Source organism: Mustela nigripes, chromosome 2 (genome assembly GCF_022355385.1).
Source record: "Mustela nigripes isolate SB6536 chromosome 2, MUSNIG.SB6536, whole genome shotgun sequence".
Classification (NCBI taxonomy): Eukaryota; Metazoa; Chordata; class Mammalia; order Carnivora; family Mustelidae; genus Mustela; species Mustela nigripes.
In genome coordinates, this window is record NC_081558.1 from 99,205,995 (window position 1) to 99,230,295 (window position 24,301).

The 24,301-nt window shown below is 45.7% G+C and overlaps 1 protein-coding gene across 4 annotated transcripts in view; it reads right to left on the bottom strand.

The window, feature by feature from the left end:
- MYLK (myosin light chain kinase) overlaps window positions 1-24,301 on the bottom strand; it is a 265,356-nt gene that overhangs the window by 160,273 nt on the left and 80,782 nt on the right. For 2 of the 4 annotated variants that reach the window (XM_059391084.1, XM_059391083.1), the window contains exons 1-2: window positions 19,851-19,872; window positions 15,173-15,340 (exon numbers count right to left, since the gene is read on the bottom strand). In XM_059391084.1, coding sequence (XP_059247067.1) covers window positions 15,173-15,337 — 165 coding nt within the window. In that variant the 5' untranslated portion in view covers window positions 15,338-15,340; window positions 19,851-19,872. Of the gene's footprint in view, window positions 1-15,172; window positions 15,341-19,850; window positions 19,873-19,911; window positions 19,931-24,301 lie in introns of those variants that run through there. The other 2 variants (XM_059391086.1, XM_059391085.1) reach the window with 2 other exon arrangements.

The window sequence follows — 24,301 nt, forward strand, 5'->3', positions numbered from 1 at the left end:
CAACGAACGCCCAGGACCTGCTCAGGGATGGTGGCACCCAGGTTCTAGGGCAGTCACGAAGAGCACTGGACAGACCCCGCACTGTGGAGAACAATGAATGTCAGGAAGGGAGTCCAGACTCAAACCCATGGGAGGCTTCTGGGCTGAGAAGTGCTCAGAGAAGAACCTCCCAGCCGATGAAGCCTGGCAGGGGCTGGGTGGGGAGGGCCTGGGAGCCCTGGCAGGTGACCCCAGCCCCGAGGGCAGGAGCATTCTTCAGGTCTACTGCCCAATAGTGCACGGGCTGATTTAACCCAAGCGAGGTGGTTAGAAACTTGGCCAAATCTTCCAGGTAGGTCTCCCTAAGAACATTCTGCTCTGGGATTCACTGGGCCTCCGTTCATATGTGTTACTCCATTTAATTCTGCCTACTTTTGCCCAGCTGCTTAGAAATGAGAGCTGAAGTAACTAGTACTTTCTACCCTCTAAGAAACCCAGAAGGGCAGTATGCACTGTAACATGCTACAGAAACGTATAACGTATTATGGAAACTAAGAAGTTCCACTGATGGGGAGTGGATAAGGAAAATGTGGCCCAAATATATCAGAAAATATTATTCAGCTATGAAAAAGAAGGAAATCCAGTCATTTGTGAAAACACAGGTGTACCGTGAGGGCATTATGCTAAGTGAAGTAAGTCCGACAGAGAAAGACAAATACCATAGGGTCTCATTTATATGTAGAATCTAAAAACAAGCTCATAGATACAGAAAACAGACTGGTGGTTGTCAGAGGCGGGGGGTGGTAGGTGGGTGAAGTGGGTGAAGGTATTCAAAACGTGCAAACTTCCAGTTACAAAATAAATAAGACATGTACATGAAAGGCTCAGGTGACTCAGAAGGAAGACCATAAGTGACAAGGAGAAGCAAGAGGGTTCCCTGGAAGAAGTAGAGTCGGGGTGCCTGGATGGTTCAGTCAGTTAAGTGTCTGCCTTACAGTAATGTCTTACATTAATGTACAGCAGGGTAACACAGTTAATAATACCATATTGGATGGCTCAGTCAGTAAAGCATTCCACTCTTCATCACAACTCAGGTCTTGATCTCAGGGTCATGAGTTCAAGCCCCACACTGGGCTCCACGCTTGGCAAGGATCCTACTGAAGATAATAATAATAATAACAATACCACTATTTATTTGAAAGTTAAGAGAGTAGATCTTAAAAGTTCTCATCACAAGAAAAATAATCTTGGGGCGACTGGGTGGCTCAGTGGGTTAAAGCATCTGCCTCTGGCTCAGGTCATGATCCCAGGGTCCTGGGATCAAGCCCCACATCAGGCTCTCTGCTCAGCAGGGAGCCTGCTTCCTCCTCCCTCTCTCTCTGCCTGCCTCTCTGCCTACTTGTGATCTCTATCTGTCAAATAAATGAAGTGAAATCTTTATTTAAAAAAAAGAAAAATAATCTTGTAACTACATATGGTCATGGATGTTAACTAATCTTATGATAGTGATCATTTTATAATATATCTAAATGTTGAATCATTATGTGTACCTGCAACTACTATAATGTGATATGTCCAACTTAAAAAGTAAGACGTAATTATGGGGCACTTGGGTGGCTCAATCGGTTAAGAGTCTGACTCTTAATTTCGGCTCAGGTCTTGATCTCAGGGTCATGAGACTGAGCTCCATGTTGGCTTTTGTTCTCAGCACGGAATCCACTTAAGACTCTCTCTCCCTCTCCTTCTGTCCCCACCCCACTTCTAAAAAAACCCAAATCTTTAATAAGACATGATCAGAACAAATTACAAAGAAAACTTCAACACCAAGATGTTGGAACTGAATAAAATAACAAAACGTGGGGTGCTTGGGTGGCTCAGTAGATTAAGCCTCTGCCTTCAGCTCCGGTCGTGATCCCAGGGTCTTGGGATCGAGCCCCACATCTGGGCTCTCTGCTCAGTAGGGAGCATGCTTCCCTCTCTCTCTCTCTCTGCCTGCCTCTCTTGCCTACTTGTGATCTCTCTCTCTGTCAAATAAAAAAAATAAAATCTTTAGAAAAAAAATTAACAAAAGATGGGAACAACTGTCAAGATGATTTGGTCCAACTCCTAACCTGATTTGTAGATCACAAATACTACAGACCTCACAAATGAGAGTCTAGCCTCCTTGAACACTTCCTGTTCTAAACTGATACAGTGCCTGGCTCAGAGTTAAGAGCTCAATAAACATGAGTTAAAAGGAAAAAAAAGAAAACATGAGTTAAATGAATCAAACTCAAACACTTGAAGTCTACCGTAAATAAAAGCAGAACATTAATGAGGTAACAGATTAAAATTGAGAAAATTCATAAACTGAACAAATAATCTTTCTTTCCTAGGCACCCACCAGGAGCTAGGACTTAAGTGTGTTTTTATTTTTTTTTCTTCTTCTTCTTCTTTTTTTTTTTTTAAACATGAGAATTCTTTTTTTTTTTTTTAAGATTTTATTTATTTATTTGACAGAGAGAGATGACAAGCAGGCAGAGAGGCAGGCAGAGAGAGAGGAGGAAGCAGGCTCCCCACTGAGCAGAGAGCCCGATGCGGGACTCGATCCCAGGACCCTGAGATCATGACCTGAGCAGTGGCTTAACCCACTGAGCCACCCAGGCGCCCCTTAAGTGTGTTTTTAACAAACTGACATATGAAGTAAGAAACACACCCAACAGTATATGGATCATAGAATTTCAGACTGCAAAGGGCCTTAGTGGACATCTAACTTGTGATCTGATACAAAGGAATCTGAGACTTGGGGAGGCTGAGTGGTTTGCTTAAAGTTTTAAGGCAACTTCAGAAAAATGAGAACCCAAGTCCAGAGTTCTTTCCAAACATGTTATGTTAATCATCTAATTAAATTCTAAATTGTAGAGTGCAGAATACAACCCTTCTAGAATGTGGCAATGGAAAAAAACACAGGGAGTTGGAAGAAGCTTCAGAGAAGAGAAAAAGTCTAATTTTCTGTAACCAAATTGATAATCCATTAGTTGCAAGATTGCTGCTGGTGGGGATCCCGTTTTATTCTTCTGTGTAGTCCCAGTGTCTGGGCTACACGGAGAGAACTCGACTCATGTGCGTCAATTTTTAAGAAAGCAGCATCTTCACTATTAAATTTAGAAGGAGGTTGCATATTATAAGGAATGTGAACATCTCAGGTCCTGCAGAAACGGTCTCTGCCTGGCCATACTGATGTTTCCCATGACTCGAGTCTGATGAATGCCAAGCCTGGCATTCACTTCATACCTCCTCCCTCGGGCCACCATAGACACACAGAGTAAAAAGAGCCTGATCTGGTCCCTCCATCTCTCATTGCTCATTTTGCCACAGACCTTTGTTTCCATTTCAAACAGACAGTCAAGATAATCGGAACCATGTTAAACTAATAGGAAGCCTCTTAGGAAGGAGACAGATGCATCCATCAGCACCAGACTTTTCTCTTGCTCCCTGACAAGTAAACTATGACTGTAAAATTTAAAAAATATAGACACTTAGGGGCGCCTAGGTGGCACAGTCCAGCAATTGTCCAACTGTTGGTTTCAGATCAGATTGGTGATCTCAGGGTCATGAGATCGAGTCCCCATGGGGTTCCATGTTCTGTGCATAATTGACTTGAGATTCTCTCTCCTTCTCCCTCTGCTTCTCCTGCTCATGCTTGCTCACACGCATGCTCTCTCTCCCTCGAATAAATAAACCTTCAAAAATAAGTCAATAAATAAATTTTTAAAATAAAAACTCCAGACGCTGAAAGAACTTACAACAAAAAGATGTCTATTTACATGGTTCCAAACACTCTTCCAGTTTTAGGCAGTGAGCACGTCGATGCTTTTATGTGGTAGGATCAGACTGTGCATGGTGTCTTTGCTCCACTTCTCTTTCCACTTTGCATCATTCATACACATTCCCACTGATGGACATTGCTCCCCCAAAAGACAAGTATGTGATTATGCGATATCTGCCATATTGACATGTTTATTTAATCAACTTCGTTTGAGCAAAAAACCCATTCTTTTTTTGTTTAAATAGTGCTCTGAACATCTTTGCACCAATTAATTTTCCTTCTCCATTACGGGTAGAATATGGTGTTAAAAGCAGAATTCTTGGCAAAACATCGATGGTTTGGTTGTCCCTGTAACATTCTGCCAGTCTGAGCCCCAGAAAGGCTGAGCGAAATGGTGCTCCCACTTGTTTCCTCTTAGGCCAACAGTGAGCTCTCGGTGTTGTCTACGTTGCTGGTTTTCAGGCACACACATATTTTAACTTCCATTTGTTTAATTGCTTGCACTGCCATGCAGTGTATTTTGATGTAGAGATATATACTTTTTGACACCCAGACTATGTTTCTTTTCAAGTAAACTGTGTATTCACCTTTGACCATTTATCAGATGGAATCTGGACACAAGCTCAAATAGATACACCAAGCCAGGGACACCTGGGTTGTTCAGTCGGTTAAATGTCTGCTTTCGGCTCAGGTCAGGATCCTAGGGTCCTGGGATCAGATCCTGAGTTGGACTCCCTGTTCCATGGAGAGCCTTCTCTCCATCTCCCACTCTCTCTGCCCTCCCCTGCTCGTGCTCTCTCTCTCTCTCTCTCTCTCCCTCTCTGACAAATAAATAAAACCTTAAAAAAAAGATATAACAAGCCAATTTTATTGTGCTTTTTACAAACTGCAGAAGTAATTTCCATCTATTGTTTAAAAATTCAAGCAAAAAAATGTGTCTAAAGTAGAAGGTGAAAGTTGAGGGCAAAAAGTTTCTTTCCCCTCCCTGCAACAGTATCATTCTCCAGATAGAACTGCTGAAGTCATCTTTCTATTCTTATCATTCTTATCTGTAATTCTAGATAGAACACTGTGTCTATTTCTTGATTTAGGAATTGAGATAGCATTTAGCATATTCCCACTATGAAGGATGAGGAATTTTGCTTACACTGCCTCCCCCCACCCCTCCACCAGTCCTATTTTGATTGTTAAATCTTCCATTGGATGTTGATGGCCAGATCACAAATTCAAATGCCTATGGAGTCTGGGCAGGACACACAAGTACAAGAAATGGGTGGGGACAAGAAGTGTCACGAGGTCCTCTCTGCCCACCTTTCACTCCCCCTTTTAATACCAACATAGCTAGGGAAAAGACAGTCACAACTGGCAACAGAGTCTTGGCTGTATGTTGGGAGAGGACTAGGAATGGGGAGGACCATAGCAAGCGGGCAGAGACTCCCTTAGACGCAGGTGGTGGTCCCCAACATGGAAGCACTACCAAGTCTTACTTTGTGAGCAAAGCCATTCAGAAATGAAGTGTTCATGTGTAGGCTTTTCATTTGTACATCTTCGCTCAAATTTTTGAAGAACACTGCTGGCCAAACACAAAAGATCTCTGTGCTGAATACGGCCGTCTGGCTGACCATTTTTGGCCTCTGTCGTTATGGTTTTAAGTCATGGACTCAGACTTATCACTGGGTCCATCTCTTTTAGATGGCTTCTCCTCACCTCATACCCGGTAAGATGAGGACATTAGCGTCCTTAGTTTTCTCTTCCTCTCTCTTCCCACCTCTACCTTACCAGTCACCATTCTTTTACTTTGGGTTTTCCAGAGGTTACAGAGTTTGCTTCCTGTTCTGTAACCATGACTAACACTTTTGAGTTTCGTCTATGATTTTAAAAACAGGACAATTTTCTGCATAGCCATATTATATTGTATAAATATTTTCTTCAAACTTCTGGTGGCCGTGAGTGAACTGTTCACAATCTGTAACTGAAGAACTCATTTCCAAATGTAGGAAGCGGGTGAGAGTTTGCCATTCCATGGTTATAGTCCTGTCTCCCCAAATGAGGGACCCGAATGCAAGCTCAGGGCACCTGAGTGGGACACACCTACTGCAGGCTTCACTCAGAATGTCTGGGCAGACAGCACAGCCAACCATTTCACCTGATGGCCAAGTAAAAAGACGTTCTTCTGAAATCCGAATATCCATACCATGAGCTTTAGTTTTCTCCTTATGGATAGTAAGTATACGTCCTTTAACCACCCTGACCTCTGTCCTACAGGCCACTCTTTGTCTCCACAAGCTTTTACCTCACAAATGAGGCTCTTGCTTCTGCTGAAGCCTCACCCCTCAGATGCGATGGCAGGCAGGGCTGGGAGAAAATCACTCGTCCATTCACATCCCCTCCCCTGTTCTCAGTACAGCTCTAAATCAATTCTCTTTGTAACCTTATATGTGCATATCAGTGGCATTCTTGGAGGGAGGAGAAGTCAGCAAGTCTGTTGAGTCTGACGTCCTGAGCCAGAAGTGGCCTCCTGCTAACAATTGTAGTAGCTTCTGCAATGCTTGTCCTATCATTCTCCATTCTACTGCTTTCCTGGTGAGTACTACAGAACTCTCTAACACCCTACAGCCCACCACCAGACTCCTTGCCATGCAAATGTCTGAGCTACCTGGAATGGACAGCTAGGGAAACTTTGGGAGCCCTTCAATTTGGCCCAGATACCAAGATGACCACTCTTCAACAAAAATGGAAGACAAAGATACTTTGATCAAGAGATTACATTTTTCTTTGAATTGAATCTTATACCCTAAGTAAATGCTCAAGAATTTAATGTTTTGATGAATGGTTAAAGAAGATGTGGTATATGTACACACACACACACAATGGAATAATACTCAGCCACCCAAAAATGAAATCTTGGGGTGCCTGGGTGGCTCAGTGGGTTAAAGCCACTGCCTTTGGCTCAGGTCATGATCCCAGGGTCCTGGGATCGAGCCCCGCATCAGGCTCTCTACTCAGCAGGGAGCCTGCTTCCTCCTCTCTCTCTCTGCCTGCCTCTCTGCCTACTTGTGATCTGTCTGTAAAATAAATAAATAAAATCTTTTAAAAAAATGAAATCTTGCCATTTGCAGTGACGTGGATGTGTCATTACAATAGAGTATTTATGCTAAGCAAAATAAGTCAGCCAGGAAAACACAAATACCGTATGATTTCACTCATATGTGGAATTTAAGAAACATAACAGAGCATCATAGGGGAAGGGAGGGAAAAATAAAACAAGATGAAATCATAGAGGGAGACAAACCGTAAGAGACTCTTAATCACAGGAAACAAACTGAGGGTTGCTGGAGGGGAGGTTGGTGGGGGATGGGGTAACTGGGTGATGGGCATTAAGGAGGGCACGTGATGTGATGAGCACTGGGTATTATATAAGACTGATGAATCACTGACCTCTACCTCTGAAATGAGGATTTCAGTTAAAAAAGCAAAAGAAAATCAGTCAGCTGTAAAAAAAAAAAAGGGACATTGAATATGTCTTTGTAACTAATGCAACAAAAATATCTCTGAAAGATTACACGTTTATTTATGTGTTATAAGTGTTTATTTATAAGATGGATTAAATAAATTTGTAAAACTTCATTTGAATTAAAAGTATTTTTATATTAAAAAAAGAATTTAATGTCTTATTTCTATTGCAAATTGAATGCTACTTTCTGGCTGTGGGTCTCTGGGTTATGGGAACTGAGTTAAATATAAGAGTAGTCCTGATCATCCTTGTCCAACAGCACTTTCTGTGATGACAGAAATGTTCAATAATCTGTGTGGCCCAACCTGGTAGTTACCAGGTAGTTATCCACATGGAGATAAGGAACACTTAAAATGGGATGGCATGGCTGAAGAACTGAATCTTAAATTTTATTTAATTGTAATTAATCTTAACCTAAACTGAAATAGCTATGGGTGGCTACCAGCCTTCCTACTGGAGAATACAGGTCCTGACCTTGAGTAACTCATTCTCACAGAGAAGCAAAAGACAATCAACAACAACCGATAAAACTGTAATCTGATCAAAGTAAAAATGAGTCATACATGGAAGTATTAAAGGAATCCAGAGCAGGGAAGCACAGAGTGTTACAAAGTTCCTGTTTAGATCTATGACGTAGGGGCACCTGGGTGGCTCAGTGGGTTAAAGCCTCTGCCTTCAGCTCAGGTCATGATCCCAGGGTCCTGGGATAGAGCCCCACATCAGGCTCTCTGCTCAGCGGGGAGCCTGCTTCCCCCTCTCTGTCTGCTTGCCTCTCTGCCTACTTGTGATCTCTGCCTGTCAGATAAATAAATAAAATCTTTAGATCTATGACGTAGATGTATGTGCCAATATGAAAAATAAATGCCAAAAGATGTGAAGCAAAAAGGCCAAGTTGCAGACCAGTATACGTACATGGGCCCATTTGTGTGCATATATATATATATATATATATATATATATATATATATATATATATATATGCAAATGCAGATACATGCTTCTGTGTGCATGTGAACATTTCTGGAAGGATACCCCAAGTGTAGACAATGGTCACCTCTGGAGAGCGAAGTATGGGTCAAGGCAAGGAACTTGTTTACGTTGTTTGAATTTTTGTTTTACAAATAGTTTAACATTTAAATCATTTTTTCTTTATAACAAAATTATTTTAGATAATTAACAAATAATATATTTTTAAAAGGCCAAAGTAGACAACTCTTTCCTGTAGTTATTACTCACAAATAATCTTATATGATTATTGGAAATATTCCACATCCTATGACCATGGCTCTTCCGTACTCTAATAAGATGCTTTAGAAAGAAAGCATCCTTAAGGATGAGTAGCCTGAAGGAGGCAGAATTGAATTTGGACCCTACGCTGGATGAGGTGGAGAGGAGGAGAAAGGGCATTCTTGATAAAGGCAAGGGGGTCCCTGTTGAAGCCGTGGACGGTGGAGGAAGGGAACGGAGAAGACCTGACCCACGAGAGCATGAGTACTTCCTCAGTTCCCATTTAACCAACAGTAGTATCCCTCCCACACTGACTTCTTCCCAGCTCGCTTCTAACTCGGAAGTGCTCAGCCACTGTGAGAAATTCGAGGGCGGTATCTGCTAACTTCCTAGCCTGAGGAAGGGAAGGGGGCAGGGATGCAGGCGTGTGGGTAAGCAGTGAGGGCTCTGGAAGGACCAGAGAGAGACTGGATGGTATAAGGGGAGCTAAGACCCTATAAGAAGCATAAGACCAAGTCCCTATGAACTTGACTGGCAAGAGGTCTGGAGCTTTAGACCCTACCAACCTGGTTCTTGGGGGGCACTCAACATGTACTGAGCACACATCAGGCGGCTGGCATCAGGCCACTCCCAGGGCATGATGATGAGTAACAAACAGAGTTCCAGAAACCAGATGAGACATGAGACAGAGATGGCAACTTACAGTGTAAGAAATACAAGATTTGGACCCCAAAGTACTGCCTTTATCACTTACTGACAAAACCTTAACATGATCTGTAATCATTTTGAGCTCCCCAGTTCTTCCTCTATTAAAAAAAAAAAAGGAGAGAAGGCTACCTTACCATGAGGATGAAATGACTACAGTTATACGTCACACAGGACACCAATAAAGGCTACTTCTATCACACTCTGTCCCCATTCCTACCCCCAGCTGGAGAGGAAAGATAAAATACTTTTCTTATTTCCCTTTCTCCTCAAAAGTGAAAGCAGAACAAAGTCCCCGTTTTGTGGGCTGCGGGCTGGGTGCGCGGGGCTAGGGCTGGCTGTGCTAGAGGGAGGAAGGCAGGGGAGCAGGACAGGGCTGGGCAGCTAGGAGCTGATTGCAAAGGCCTCGTAGGCAGCACTGAAGAACTCCTGGGTAAGGCTCTGGGACATGAAGCAGGGGGCGGCCTAGTCAGACCTGCACTACAGGAAGGACAAACCGCAAGGACAGAAGTCAGGAAGCAGGAAACAGGTTTCCAAGCCACCGCAAACCCTGTCTTAATCTCCTCTAAATTCCTATAGTACAAGCAATTTGTTCAACTATTTCAAGCTTCTAATTATACACTGTCATATCCTACTGTTTTACATACACGCATTTTCCTCCAGAACTACACCAAGATTCCTGAGGACAGAAAGCACCGAAGTTAGCAGATACTGCCCTCGAATTTCTCACAGTGGCTGAGCACTTCCGAGTTAGAAGCGAGCTGGGAAGAAGTCAGTGTGGGAGGGATACTACTGTTGGTTAAATGGGAACTGAGGAAGTACTCATGCTCTCGTGGGTCAGGTCTTCTCCGTTCCCTTCCTCCACCGTCCATGGCTTCAACAGGGACCCCCTGAGGAGGTGGGCCGGCCCTTCATCGTGAAGCCCACTTCAGTAGGCACCGAGCCCCTCGGTCTGGAGGGAAGCCCCATTTGGGCCGGCCTTCTCAAGAGACACTGAAGTATCAGCTCATTTGACTTATAGCACAGCCAGGGCCTATCACTATGTTTGCTTTTTCTGGTAAGAATGAATTCCAGTGTTGAGGGGAAAAAATCTCCAGTCATGTCAATATATTTCCCCACCATCTTGCTCCTTTCCTATTTCACTCGATGTTTTGAGAAGCGGCCAATGGGTGCTTTAGCCGCCCCTACGGGCAACAGAAGGTGGAACAGTTTCCATCAGCCCCTGGCATTGGTGTGGCCCCAGCTATTAAGCAAGGAGGCCCCAGAACCGGGGCCCAGCGATGCTGACCTGTGGTGGCACAGTCTGGCGTACTATTCTTCTCACCCTCATGGTGTCCTGCACTGTGGGGGTCCCCTTATGCATGTGAGCAGACAACAGAACCCCACATCTGAGTTACATCTACTGTCTTGCTCCCCCAAGCAAACAGCTGCCCCCAGACCACCCTGCTCAGGCCTAGCAGGCCTTCTCATGCAAAGAGGCCCACACAAGCATTGGAGTGGGTTCAGGGCCATTTGGTAGACAATCCTGGGATCCCAAGTGCTCAGAACCTGGGGGATAGTTTGGCTCCAGGGGGCACAACCTTTAGGCAGATAGATCCCCGCTGTGGGGTAAAGATACAGCCAGATGAAGGAACAGGGGTTTCTAGAATGTGGGCTCAGGTTGCCTGGGTCTAGAGGTGGTACTGATGAGATACAGATCCAAAGTTTTATGAGTTCTTAAAAATATAATCTCCAGTTGACAGACCCAAGAAAAAATTTTAAAAGGTAGGCAGCTTTGGCTACATCAATAGACCCTGATTGAATAGTGGTTTTCTATAATGACATTATAGAAAATGTCATTAACAGTTACATGATGTTAACTCACCTCCTAACCCCAAATGGTTGACTTCCTCTCATAGATCCTAGACTCTGTCAGTTCAGGCCAGATGGCCAGAGCCAGGGAGGAATGAATTCTTCTAGAATGCTTTAAGGGCCAGGCCACCTTCAACTCAGAGTAAGGTACTCTCATCACTATTGGTGGATTTGGTAAGGGCCTGAAAGAAGTTTTTTTTTTCTTTTTCTTTTTTTATTGCAATATAACTGACCTATGACATTATGTTAGGTTTGGGTATATAATAAAATGATTCTATTTAAGTATATATTGTAAGATGTGAGATGATCACTACATTAAATCTAACAACCATCAAAACACAGTGATAAATTTTTTTCTTATAATAAGAACTTTTAAGATCTACTCTTAGCAACTTTTTAACATACAACAGCGTATTGTTAACTACAGTCCCCATGTTGTACATGACATCTCCATGACTTATTTATTTTATAACTGGAAGTTTGTACCTTTCTGCCTTTCTCCATTTTGCCCACACCCCACCCCTACCTCTGGCAACAACCAATCTGATTCCCTGCATCTATGAGTTTGGTTGTTTCTTTTTCTTTCACTTAGATTCCATATATAAGAGAGATCATACAGGATTTACCTTTCTCTGTCTGACCTGAAAGTTTTTTCATTCATTTCTGTGCTATGTCTTCTTCCTTATTTATTTCCATCGATTAAAGAGACAATAACTCCACAGGCATCTCATTGGGAGTTTATCAGTTAGGAATACGTTTTTGTAAAATTTCCTGTATGAATAACCACAACCAAAGATCCTATCTAAAAAAGTATTTAAGTCCTAGGATTTTTTTTGTCTCTTAGTTGCTAGTGATTATGTTCCCTCTACTGCTGTGCCCACAACCCATGCCCACCCCAGCCAATCCTCAATGTTCTGGTTTGCTTCATGGTTTTAATAGGGCTGTTGAGCACCAGACATCATACCTGCATTCGAGGCAAGAAGCAGAGGAGGGGTGGAACATGAGAGTACCAGTGATTTTTTTTTTTTTTTAATCAGAAAAGTAAGAGCATTCCTGGAAACCAGCCAGAATGTGTCACTGAGCCACCTCTAGCTGGAAGGGAAGCCCTACAATGGCTTCTAGAGAACAGGTCAAGGGCAAAGGGAAGTGGTAACGGGTTACATGTTGGCTGTCCAAAGGTCTGCCATAAAGTGGAAAAGCCCTGATGGATGGGAGGTACTGAGACTGAACATCTCAGTGTGGATGTAAAATTCTCAGAACAAGACATGAACCACAAGGGTGACCTATGGTCCCACCTTAATGTCTCCCAAGTCTTCTTGATAGAAAGAGGGGCTTTATTGGAGGAAAAGGTTCATTAAGTCCTTACCCTATAAATATAGGTAAAATAAGTAAGTGAGGGCAGGGCAGCAACCATTTTATCTCTTTTAGGAATAAAAACAAAAAGCATAAATTTGAACTCATTTCCGATTACTGGCTTCAGAAGGCAGCAAGGAACAAACCTTTCTAACTTTCTCACATCCTGGTAGCCACGGCATTTCTCTGTAGTGATGGGCAGGTCCTTCTGCCCTGATCAGAAGAAGGTGGGACACCCCAGGACCCACCACACCAGGTGTTAGCACTTGGGCTGGTGGTGGCAACTTTACAGAAGGTAGTAGACAGAGCCCCTGCGGTCGCCACAAAGAAGAGAGGGCTATGCCCGCTGCAGTGGCCACCAGCCTGGGCCTAAGCAGCCAATCGTTCAAAAGAGATTCTAGGAGCCCAGTTAATGAAGAGCTGAGAGCCTGAGGTGGCTGTGACAGAAAACCAGGGCTGGTTTGGTGCAGAACGAGCATCTGAACAGGACCGCACCTGGAGGGATGGGTCTGCTGCAGGCAGGGTCAAGTGTTGCAGCAGTGAAGGGTACCAAGCATCGGAGGCAGAGAACTGCTGGCTAGAGTCAGTGGGTAACCCTGTTCAAAGCTCAGTCTTTTATAACAGCAACTTCCACTCAAAGCCCTCCAGGTGAACACCACCTTACTCCTCTCTCCTCTGAGGGCATCAGATCAGGAACACTTTCTGTTCAACCGCATCTCTGGTAGCAAAACAACCAGTGTCCTCATTCTGGAACCTTCTGAGATGGCTCTTCCCTAATGCAAAACAACTTTCTGTGCCCTTTGCTTATGGTGATCACACACACTTGTGGCATGCTCGTTTAAGAGCACTTTCGAGGACAGCCTCTTCCTTTTCACATTCCCAAAGGCCAGAAATACAGAAGCCATGAGTTGTGTCTTCTCAGAGAAGTAAACCCAGGTCCATGGAAGGTGTGAAGCCACTGGGAGGGTGGCCGAGCTACAGAGAGCTCAGTGTGCTGATGCCTGGGCCAACGCTCATTCTACAAGATTCCAGAGCAAATAACTCAAGGGCATGGTCCCTTCGTGACCTCCAAAGGCAGCAAAGGAAGCAGAAGCAGCACCATGCTACAGAGGAAGCTAAGTCCTCTATTCCTCCCCATGTCTGCCAGAATTCGAGATGGAGTTCATCTCCCCAAGACAGTAGGGCAGGAGGGAAGGTACTGGAGATGAGATCAGTTTTGCTAAGCCATTTTTCAAGTTCATTTTTTATATTTTATCTTTTAAGTATAAAGTCAGTGTTGTATAACACCTTCACAGAGTGGTCCGGCCACCGTCACCATCTCATTCCAGAACATCTCCATCATCCCCAGGGGGAGCCCTCCAGCCATTAGTGGTCAGGCCCCATGCCTCCTCCCTGGCCCTGCAACCACAAATCTACGATAGCTTTGCCTGCTCTGGACATCTCATACCCATGGAGACATTCAGTGTGTGACCTTATGGGCTGGCTTCTCTCCCTCAGCAGTCTTCTTAGTGTGCATCCAAACCACAGCCTGTATCACTAGGCCACTCCTTCCCATGGTGTAAGCCATTTCTAAGTCCTCAGGAATTTTTCTGCTGCTCCTTTCCTGCCAGCTGCAGGAATGTGGGACCATAGTCAGGGCAACAGAAAGGAGCCCTCATTCTGGCAGGGCCCTAAAAGAGGACAGAGACCCCTCAGCAGCGTTACCAACATTCCCCACCATCTTCTTCTGGGGGAAGGTGTGACAAGGACTGTTACGTCAGCCCTGCTGGCCAACAGCCCTCACTACAGGACCATGTGGAGCATGTACCACAGTGAGGCCCTGCACTCTCCTGATGGCGAGGGCCATCCCACACAAGGCCAAACCGGGTGCTTCAACAAAGGCAAGGCCCAGCGCCATCTTGGATGAGGGGTGTGCTTGAGCCCTTGCTTCTGTACTCGGGCAGGGGCCTGCTCTTCAACTGTAGATTCATAACACCACCTAGCCTCTATAGTGCTTCCTAGGGTAGGTCCCCCATGTATACCCCCGGACAAATAATACTCGCAAATGTCCTTCACGTCCAAGTGCCTCTCCACGTCAAGCTGACGACGTGACTTCCCGGTAACCTGAACAGCAGCTCGCAACAAGCCTCTCCACGTGGGCCTAACCTCAGTATTCTTACAGCTGTTCTTCCATGTCCCTGTCTTCCTCTCCTCCTTTCTAGCATGAGGTAGACAAGGGATCACCAGGCCCAATTTGCAGAAGAAGAAATGGAGGCTGGGTAAGAGCACAAGACTAGTATTCGTTAGCTCGAGTGACTGAATGGACAAGGGGTCCCACCTCCCACTGCACTACTCTGAATATGCCAAGGGGGATACACGAGAGGGCTAGTTGATGATACGCTCCTTGGAGGGTGGAAGTGAAAGAAAAATGACAGTGTGTTCTCAGCTGTCCAGATTGGAGGGCACATATGTCCACCCAACCTGCCACCAGACCGTGTCATCTTCTACAATTAGACAGCACTTACCCAGAACATGACCTATGTTAACAGCCCTGTTCCACCCCCAAGTTCTCCAACACTGACCAAAGTCACCATAAACCAAACAAGTCAGGGAAACTGATAGATAGTCCCTCTATGTGTAGGTCCGAAGAAAACCAGGCTTCCACAAGATCCAGCCTGCCAGGGAAAGGGGTGCCAAAGCAGGGATGACCCTGCCCCATCTCCTCTCCAGACCTCCCCTCCGGCCATGCTTCTTACCCTCCCTTCGAACTTGGCGGTGGCTCCTTCTCTGATGCAGAGGTTCCGAGGGGGCACAATGAAAGCAGGGGCGTCGGTCAGGGGCACGGAACCGGCTCTCGAGTGATCCACACTGATGGAAGCTTTAGAAACCTGTGTTGAGGCAGCCAGCTTCACATCCCCCATGGTCTGCAAACAGGAAGGAAGACCAGGTCAGACGAGACAAAGTGCCGCCCTCATCCCTGTGCATGGCCAGCATTCCCGGTGCATTTGGGAAGCTCCTCCTTCCCCAACTTTCCAACAAATCCCTTCTCTGCTAATGAAAGCCAGAGTCTCATAGGGAGGTCAAGGCTGGGAACAGACGCAGAGATGAGAGAAGCCGGGTGGTCAGATCCCAGACAGTCAGTGGACACCCACAGCCACCACTTGGGAGGCTGGACCACCTCAAGACTAGGGACCACGTCTTACTCACAGTGCAACAGTGGTGTCAGGGGCATGCAATTAGTCTGTTTTGTAACAGGGTATGCCTCTGTCTGACAAACCCAGATTTCTCTTTGGCTGGTAAGGTATTAGCCATGCAAGCAAAATCTTTTCCAAGTGAGAAGACTCACAGGTTCACAGCAGTAGATAACAATATAAGCAAAACTTCTGTAGAACTTCCTATTCCCCAGGAACTATTCTAAGCACGTGTAAACAACAGCTCATTTGCTCCTCATATAAACATTAGGAGACAGTTAATCTCATCATCCCCATTTTATGGATCAGTCACAGCAAGATTAAGAAATTTGGTCAAGGTCACGGCATTTAGTAGGGGCCAGAACTGGCACTTGAACCCAGGCAGCCAGCGCCAGAGCTCCTATTCCTAACCAGGGGCCCTCCTGCCTCCTGTAAACAGTCAGAGCTGGCTGGTGGCAAAGGGTTGTGAGGGCAGAGGAGCCAGCGAGGGAGCCTGCACATTTACATGTAAAACTGAGGTTTTCTGCAGGTCAAAACATACTATCAACAGCACTGAAAGATGGATGGGATAAAGCGTTTGCAGCAAAAACAAAGGACGAGAATACTTCACAACTAAGAAGGAAACAGCCCCGCAGATAGATGCACAGAGGCCATGGCTAGAGCAGTTCACCGAAGACTGACGAATGGCCTCTAAACAAAGGGACATGGCCGGGACTTCGTGAGAATCCGAGAGTACAAAGTCAGAACAAGCCATTATCTTTTCTAAAAAACTGACCACACTGATTTAAAAAGATAACATAAAATGTCAGTAAGACTGTGGTAAGGTGGCATGCTTGCCTGGGGGTTGGGTGCATATCAGTTGGTGTGATCTCTCTGGAAAGCAATTTGGCAAAGAGATTCTGGGAAAAAAAATCCATCTCTCCTCCCAGAAATCCTACATTTAGCAATTTTTTTTTTTTTTAAATTTGAGGAAGAGAAAGAGAATGAGCAGGGGGGAGCATGGAGGGAGAGGGAGAAGTAAGCTCCCTGCTGAGCAAGGAGACTGATGTGGGACTCGATCCCAGGACCCTGGGATCATGACCTGAGCCAAAGGCAGACACTCAACTGACTGAGCCACCCAGGTGCCCCAGCAATGTATTATTTAGGGGAGAAATCAGAGATGCAGCATAAAATTTATATCTAAGGAGGCTAATCACATTATTTATAGCAAAAGAAATAGAAAAATAATCCTAGGAAGTAGAAACAGAAAGAAAGGCCCAGCCAAGTGTCTAACAGTGAGAACTAGTGGAACACAGTGGAGCTATTCAAGTGTATGTTTACAAGGAGAATAATGATAGGAATTGATATAGAAATTTTAAATTCAAAATAAATCTTATTATGGAAAATTTCAAACATACAGAAAAACAGAAAGAATGATAAAACAAGCACCTTAAGTATCCATTGCCCAACTCCAACAATTATCATCTTGCCATATTTCGATTACTGGTTTATGTGTATGTGTTTGTGTATGTTTGCACAATCATTTTAAAGTCATCATGATTATTTTATTTTTTTTTTGAAGATTTTATTTATTTGAGAGAGAGACACTGAGAGAGAGCATGAGCGAGGAGAAGGTCAGAGGGAGAAGCAGACTCCCCATGGAGCCGGGAGCCTGATGCGGGACTCGATCTCCGGGATTGTGACCTGAGCCGAAGGCCGTCGTCCAACCAACAGAGCCACCCAGGCGTCCCCATCATGATATTTTAATGGAAAAAATCAGGATACACTCATTCACTCAATTAAAATAGATTTCTTGAACACTGATCATATGCCAGGCTAGATGTTTGAGATGCAGCAGTGAATAATCATATGTGTGTGGCAAGTGTGGTAGCCTGGTAGTAGGGAAGGAATGGGGTTCTCAAATCCTGCAGAACGGCCAGGACCATACCCTCGAGGGAACTCTGCTCCCTTTGGCCTCCTCCAGTGCCATAGAGACACTCAGCACGGGGTGGGCTCAGAGTGAGGGCAGGAAACATGAGGCTCAGACCCTGCCACAGATCCAGCCATGAGCCACAAGGTACTTCCAGTCTCTTGGCCTCGGTTTCCTTTTCTGTAAAATGGGGGTGATAACCTCAGCCTCAGAAGGCTGCAGGGAGGATCTGAGTGAGAACCCATACAAAATACACAACACAGCGTGAAAGGGGTTCAATCAGTAGTAGCCAATCAACACTGTCATCATTCCATTCCCAAAGAGAAGCTGGTCTCCCCACCCTGCAGGAGGACACAGGCCCTCTTCACCGAGGACAGCAAGGAGCCCAGTTCAGCCCCATCACCTTCAGGGCAAGGGGATCTGAACGGAATTACTGTGACCAGCAGTGAGAAGCAGATGGCCGAACTCCGTGAGGAGGCAGGGAAGGCAGGCCTGAGGCCCACAGCAGCCTCCCTCAGCACCGTGGCGTCTGTTATAGCAGCACAACTGACTGAGGGCAGTCCCCACAGTCCTGCAAGGCATTTCTGACTATGCTCCTCTCACAAATGACAACACTGAAGCTCAGAGATAACACCTGTCCAAGGTCACAGAGCTAAGAAGTAGAAACCAAAACAAAGTCTGACCCCTGTCCTACCCTGTAGGCCTCCTAGAGGCATTTCCTACTGTCCCCAGTCAAGGGAGATAAAACAGGCGGAGGCTTAGGAGTTTCACAGAGGATGGGGGAGAGGCAATGGGCCTCCGCTTCTGCCCTTAGACTTGGGTTTGAAAGACACAAGACTCTTCCCCCTCTGCTTTCTGGGGAGCCGAAAACTAGAAGTAGCGACATCAGCCTCAGGACCCTCTCTGCATACCACCCCCATCCAAGATCATCTGAGGTCTGTCTAAATCTCCCAAAGGTCCTGGATGCTAGCTAGCATCAAAGGGAAAGTACTTGGCTTCAAGAATACAAAAAACAGAAGTCATCTACCCTCAGGGGAGGTCTGGCTTCACGGGTAGAAAAGGAACAGGCAAGTCAATCCAGCCAGGAGACATCCAGTCCCCCACAAGGTGGTTTCGGGGGTAGTAAGTTAACTATCAGGCGAGCAGGACCAAAGCCCAGGCCCAGGCTGGCCAGAGACACCAAACAGCTTTGCTCAGCCCATCGCCCCGCCCACTGCCATCAGCAGCATAAACAGAATCCATCCACACTGGCAAGTAATGGTTACTGACATAACTGAGATGTTTGTCAAAAAATAATAATAAATTAGGGGTGCCTGACTGGCTCAGTAAGTGGAGCGTGTGACTCTTGATGCTGGGGTTACGAGTTCAAACCCCCATATTGGGTGTAGAGATTACTAAAAAATAAAATCTGTAAAATAATAATAGTAACAATAAATCAAACCAAACCATCCTTATTCCCTTCTAATCTCTTGTCCAGCCTGATGACCACATTCCAGTCAAGAACACGAGAGGGGCGAGGTATCTTTCGCCGTAATTTCTCTACTGGCAGAGCCGGGCTCAGTGGCTGGAAACACACGCAGCTTGGCGGTTCATTCAATCAATACCAGTTAAATGCAGATCAAAGGACGGAGAATTAAAAGGAGAAAAAAATGGAAGACGGAGGTCCAAGAGAGCTGGAAGCAGCCCTCTACAGACAATGCTCGGGCCAAAGCTCACCTCCAAATAAGGTTTTCGCAAGTAACATAATTTGTTAATCATCCAAAGCAGCCCTAAGTTAACTTGACCTTAATTTGATCAAAAGCATTTTAAATTGTTTCTTGAACCCAGAAAAGAACATTTTCAACTGTGGCCAAAAGACGGTGAACTCTGAGGCAAAAAGACTCAAAAGAAATGTTAAAAATTAGGGATGGCAGAACAAGTTTAGAGAAACCAGCTGTCCTCTTTCCTTCCCAAAGTACACTCATTTAAAATGATCGTAGTCTTTAAGCACCTGACCCTGCAAGCAAGGCATCCTGGAAATCACCCGCCTTCCCGCTAGGGCTGGGCTCCCAGCAGGCTCTCCACTGGCAGCCAGCCATGAACCCACCTCCCACCTCCCCACAGGCCGAGGACGCAGCAAACCACCCAGGCGCAAGGGCCCCAGGCAATGACAGCTCTGCTCTTCCACCTTCATCTTCTCTCTGTGCTGCGCTCAGATCCTGACCCATTCCCTGACAGTGCCTACTGCCCGAGTGAGCAGCTCCTTGGCCGCGGGCTGTGCCAGGTGGCCTAGCTGTGACCCACCGGGGCAAGCTGTGGGGCAGAACCATACGCCCAAGAACCGATGTGCCTTACCCTGGCCTCTTCCCCGGGCAGCTCTCCCATGAGTCGGGACACCCGGGCAGCCACGCTTTACCTCTGGACTGCAGAGAATCCTGTCCAACGTCCGTCCGTCAGAGGAGGAAGACCACAAAGGAGAGCCAGGGACGCGGTGGAGCCCAGGGCTAGACTGCAAAGTTAAGGGGCGTCTGCCTGACTCTGCTCGCAGATGTTGCAACTTGCCTTCTGCCGGGCAGCCAATTTCACTCAGTCAGGGAGCTCTGTTGTTCTAATCCGCCCAGCTGGGGTGACCTTTGAAACCCCTGGCTGCCAGCTGTAGAGGCTCTCTCCATGGAGTCCCGCCGAGACCAGGAGTGGAAGCTCACAGGTTTTTCCTCGTTTGGGGTTGCCGAGGCCAATCTCAGTGCGGAGCAAAGGGAGGACGCTGTCAAGCAGAGAGCTGAACCCCTGGAGGGGCTGGGCACACCCCCAGCTCCACATCTGGCCTGGAACGTCACTCACCCCTTGGCACATCTGGCATGGGATTACCACACAGGGCTCATGGGATATGTGCCTCCTGAGACCCTGCCCTTTTTTCCTTCAGCTAAAGAAGCCCAGCTTATGATCCCTGCAGTGGGAGGGATGAGAACAGAGGATGGGGAACTCCCGTGCCGCAACTGTCTTAAGGAATCTGGGCTACGATCTGAACCAGGTACCAAGCATTCAGGTTGCGCACAGGACCCAGCAGGGCTCCTTCTGACCCCCGGGGAGCTTCAGGAAGGGTCCTTGGTGCATACCTCTAAAGTATGGTAGCACCGTGACGCCCAGCCCAGTCCTTCTCCTCCGGGGAAGAAAAGGATTTCTGTAGTTCCAAAGGGATCTCTCTTGCTGTGGCAACTCACACCATGGGACAAACTGTACATGTCTGAATCAGGAATGACTTGACTTTTAAGCTTTTCCACGGGGCTCTGCCTGATCCTTGAGAAACTGGTATTCATTCTTCTAAGACCTGGGGGACCCTTTACTCTCTAGCTTAGAAGTTCTCAAATTTCTGGTCGCAGAGCCCCTTTATGCTCCTCTAAACTAGTGAGGATATCAAAGAGTTTTTGTTTATGCGTTATTGCTAACAATATTTACTGTACTCAAAATTAAACCCAATAATTCATTCAAAAACATCAATAATAAGCCATTGTTTGTTAACATAAATAACACTTTTAAAAGAAAAAATGTATTTTCCAAAACAAAAAAGAAAGCTTAGTAAGAATTGTACACTTTTGTAAATTTCTTTAATGTCTGGCTAATAGAAGACAGCTAGATTTTCATATCTGCTTCCACATTCAGTCTACTGTGATTATCACTGCATTTGCAGCTGCTGGGAAACTCCACTGGAGAAAGAAAGAGATTGAAAAAGGTGAATGTCAACTTATTACAAAGATGATTTGGACCTCTGGGCTCTTAAAAGAGTCTCAGAGACTCCAAGGATCCCCTGGGGACACACTTTGAGAACTGTTGCGTTAACCCATCCCCTCTCATCCCTTCACCATCTGCTCTCATGTCTGTCCTCCTAACAATCTACAACTAGAAAGCGAAAAGTGGTTTTATAAGAGTAATGGAGTGTGACTTTGAGGAATGGGTGAGAAGGAGGGTGAATCGGTATCCAATTTGGTTCTACCTTTTCTTCCAAAGAGAACGGTTAAACAAATGTGTACCTGAGAGATACGAAGCTGAAACAGATACTGATGAAGAGAACGACTTTAAGTCAATTAAGTCCTTGGCCAAGACAGAATATAAACCCAGACCTCTGGAAGACGTGGTAGATTCTTGAAAATCTTATGGCTAAGAAAGGAAGAAATAAATCCAAAAAACAACTCTATTCACCACTGAGGAATGGTGTTAAATTCGGATCTAAGTCTTCTTGACGGAGATCTCTGGTGGCATAACAGGACTGGAGAGTCCTTCTGAATTGGATAGAACTAAGGACAACCATGTGGTCAAAAACATGGGAGGCATGTCTATCAAACCTGTGGGTTACACCAAGCAAGTAGGAACAGCTAACATGCTAAACACAGCTAGTGTGTTAAAATACATCCCTGAAAGATCAGCAATATGGACCAGAGCTTGAGAACAATTTTTAAATTGAATACTTGGGCTCAGGAGCAAAAACAGGGATGCCTGGGTGGCTCAGTCAGTTAAGCATTGGGCTCTTGGTTCCAGTTCAGGTCAGGATCTCAGGGTTGTGAGATGGAGCCTTGCATCAGGCTCTGTGCTCCACTATGAGCCAGCTTGAGACCCTCTCCCTCTGCCCCTCCCTCCCCCACCCTCTCTCTCTCTCAAATACATAAATAAATCCAAAACAAAACAACACATCTACCCAAATCCAAAACGGCTGAGTGGAAATGCTGCACACAGACCTCTGGTCCCACAAAGATTAGGCTAGTTCCATGTTAGCAGCACACACCAAATCCCCTATCCCTCTTTGTCCCACAGCTCACAGCTGAAAGTCACGGAGTTGTGTGGTTCTATGATTAACATCCGTCTCCCCCACTGGAACACAAACTCCCGCATGTTTCACTAACTGCTGTATCCCCAGTGCCGACAATACTAATGGACACATGATAAGTTCTCAACAAATACTTGTGGGGATACATGAATGAGTAGAAAGTTGGGTTAAAAAGGTATTGAAAAAAAATCTCTTCCGAATGAGGACACCACTTAACTTTATCATATCGGGAATTCTGAGAACATTAGAGAGAGGATGTAAGGCAAGAAGCAGGTGAACAGGTCCTGCCAATAAAAAAAAAATCCACCCCTTTGCAGCCTAGGAATTTGGCTCCAGACACATGGGTGCCAGTCTGGCTTTAAACCAGAATAAAAATAGGGGCACCTGGGTGGCTCAGTCATTAAGCATCTGCCTTCGGCTCAGGTCATGATCCCAGGGTCCTGGGATCGAGCCCCACATTGGGCTCCCTGCTCAACGGGAACCCTGCTTCTCCCTCTCCCACTCCCCCTGCGTGTGCTCCCTCTCTCGCTGTGTCTCTCTCTGTCAAATAATAAATAAAATCTTTAAAAAAAAAAAAAGAATAAAATGTCACTTTAAATAAATAAATAAAAATAAAAGTAAAAATAAACCAGGCATGTGATTCATGCATCCTTTGAACGCTGCTTCTCAGTCTTCCAATGTATGAAATGGGCGTGAGGATGTTTCAGTCTTGGTGCCCTGGATGGACTGAGTTTCCTGCTGGCATTTCCAGGTGACTCGGGTCCAGGTCCCTGGCTTCCCAAGTGAAAGCACTCGAAGACAGCCCCCTCTGTCCCCTCCAGCTGATTTCTGCCCTGAGCCCCAAGCCAGGTGGCTGTCCCCTGGGCTTCCTGGGCCTTTCCTCTAGAAAAGCACATTAAAGGAGGGACTGGGTTTTCTGCAGGCAGATGAGCTGCCCACGTCAGCCCGGCCACATCAGCAGAACAGCAGACCACGGGCAGACCACGGGCAGGAGGAGGATGCCGGCTCAGCAATCCTACTCCAAGTGCCCACATATATGCATATGTGCATATATGTCAGAGGACACTGACATATATGCACACACTCACACACACAGAGATCAAATCAAATCAACACACCCAACCGCACACACAGTGTGAATGAGAGAGGCCTGGTCTCCTGGAGCTGCTCTCTTCCTGTTGGGATTCTTGCTTAATTTGGGATTTAATGAGTACAGGCTGAAAGAAGCTTTTTGCAATAAAAGCCACATGCAAAAAAAAGACTAAAAAAAAAAAACCAAAAAAAAAAAGAAAAATAAAAAAAAAACCTAAAAAAAAATAAAAAAAAAAAAAAAAAAAAAAAATCAAAGCCAGAACCAGAAACCCTGATTATAACTAAATTAGCAAAAAGCACATTTCCATCACAATTAGCAATAATCCTAAGGTTCATTCATTTTGTTACTAGGAATTATTGCTACAGAAGTAAATCTGGGATCCCCAGTCTGTTAATCCAACCATCCCCTTCTCAAACACCATGGCTCCTCTCTCCATTCTGTTAAATCACACCAACTGAGCCGAGTTTTTTAAACCCCAGGAATGATACTCCTGTAGGGGTGGCCCCCATCACCTTCAGTCTGTGGGGGCGCCGAAAATCGCCTCGGGGAACAGAAACCATGCTCCGGGTTCCCATCCCCAGGATGCCTCACAGAGAGGAACAGAGCGCTCAACAGTCAGATGTTACATTCTCCCCCACTAAACTGTGTGGCCTGAGCCACATAAAAACCTCTGAAAGTCTTAGTTTACGTAGGTGTAAAACGGGGCTCCTGCTAATACCCCACTACCTATGAGGCTGCCATGAGGGTTGGCAATGTGTATGAAAGGCAGCCCAGCCCATTCTCTGGCAAGAGTGAGTACTCAATCTGCAGCAGCTGCTGTGGTTAACATCACTGTTGTTTTAAGATCTCTCTCAGAAGTTCAGAGGAAAGAGGCAACCGTGGCCCCAGTGGGGG